The 1,197-nt window shown below is 50.8% G+C and overlaps 1 protein-coding gene across 1 annotated transcript in view; it reads left to right on the forward strand.

Annotated features, from left to right (window-relative positions):
- Positions 1 to 1,197, forward strand: part of ASTN1 (astrotactin 1) — a 343,770-nt gene that overhangs the window by 323,546 nt on the left and 19,027 nt on the right. The window contains exon 21 of the mRNA XM_007454743.1: positions 987 to 1,087. Within this exon, the coding sequence (XP_007454805.1) occupies positions 987 to 1,087 (101 nt within the window). The remainder of the gene's footprint in view (positions 1 to 986; positions 1,088 to 1,197) is intronic.

Here is a 1,197-nt window from a genome sequence, read left to right on the forward strand (position 1 = left end):
GTGTGTTTGTGTGTGTGTGTGTGTGTGTGTGTGTGTGTGTGTGTGTGTGTGTTGAAGGGTGGAGGGGGCTCTTAGAACCACATCTTCTCGTTGCCAGGGGTAGCATGAGGTTTCCACTCTGGACTCCTGGTCCACGGCAGGTAGCATCTAAGTGGGTCAGAAGGAACTGCATGCAGGAAATAGAGCCCCTAGTCACAGGCAAGTCAGGAGCCCCCAGCTCTGGCGTTTACACTTCTGACTTAAAGAGGAGAATTGTCCTCAGAAAGAGGAGAATTGTCCTCAGTGCTCGGCATAAAAGCCTCAACTGGGTACAAGATGGACAGAACAGAATTAATATAATTTATGCAATGTCATTGAGCTCCAGGTACTGCGCTAGGTCTTCCTGTGCTTTATTATCTCATTTAATCATCGCAATGACCTACAAGCAGTTTTATTATCAGCTCCATTTCACAGAACAGGGAAAATAAAGGTCAGAGGAGTTAACTACAACTCCTCATGGCAGGGAGTGGAGGCTTCAAACCCACTTCAGACCATCTGTTTCCACAGATACATGATCTTTCCCTCAGCTTGGTGGTTGTCAGAATGTAACTGGCATCAGAATCACCTAGAAGGCTTGTCATAGCACAGATCTTTGTCGCCACCCCTAGAGTTTCTGATTCAGTAGGTCTGGCATGGGGCATGAGAATGGTCATTACTATCAACTTCCTCGGTGATGCTACTGGTCTGGGGACCCCACTTTGAGAACCACTGCTCTGTGCCGTGATGCTCGCCATGAGGTAATATCCTTAAGACAGCAAATGACAGCCCAAGACCTACCAGAAAGCAGCAAGAGGCTCTAGACTGCATACTTTATGACCTGGTGATGGCAGTAAGTGCGTGGCAGGGTGGCGAGAGCATCCAGGGGCAAACCCGCCCTTCCAGTAAGGCTTGGCTGTCAGCTGGACCGCAGGTTCTCTCTGTTAATGCTACCCTCCCCTCCCTGCCAGGTTCACCCTGTGGGGAGTGGACAACACAGGACGACGCTCCAGGCCAAGTGACGTGATCGTGAAGACCCCTTGCCCAGTGGTGGATGATGTCAAAGCCCAAGGTAAGAGACACTGAGGCCATCAGAGTCTGCAGAGGGATGCTCCAGGGACCTCCCCTCGCCATGGGGAAAGGGGGAGCAAGAGAGTCAAACAGAATAACCTGGAGTTCAGC

Source organism: Lipotes vexillifer, unplaced genomic scaffold (genome assembly GCF_000442215.2).
Source record: "Lipotes vexillifer unplaced genomic scaffold, Lipotes_vexillifer_v1.1 scaffold220, whole genome shotgun sequence".
Lineage (NCBI taxonomy): Eukaryota > Metazoa > Chordata > Mammalia > Artiodactyla > Lipotidae > Lipotes > Lipotes vexillifer.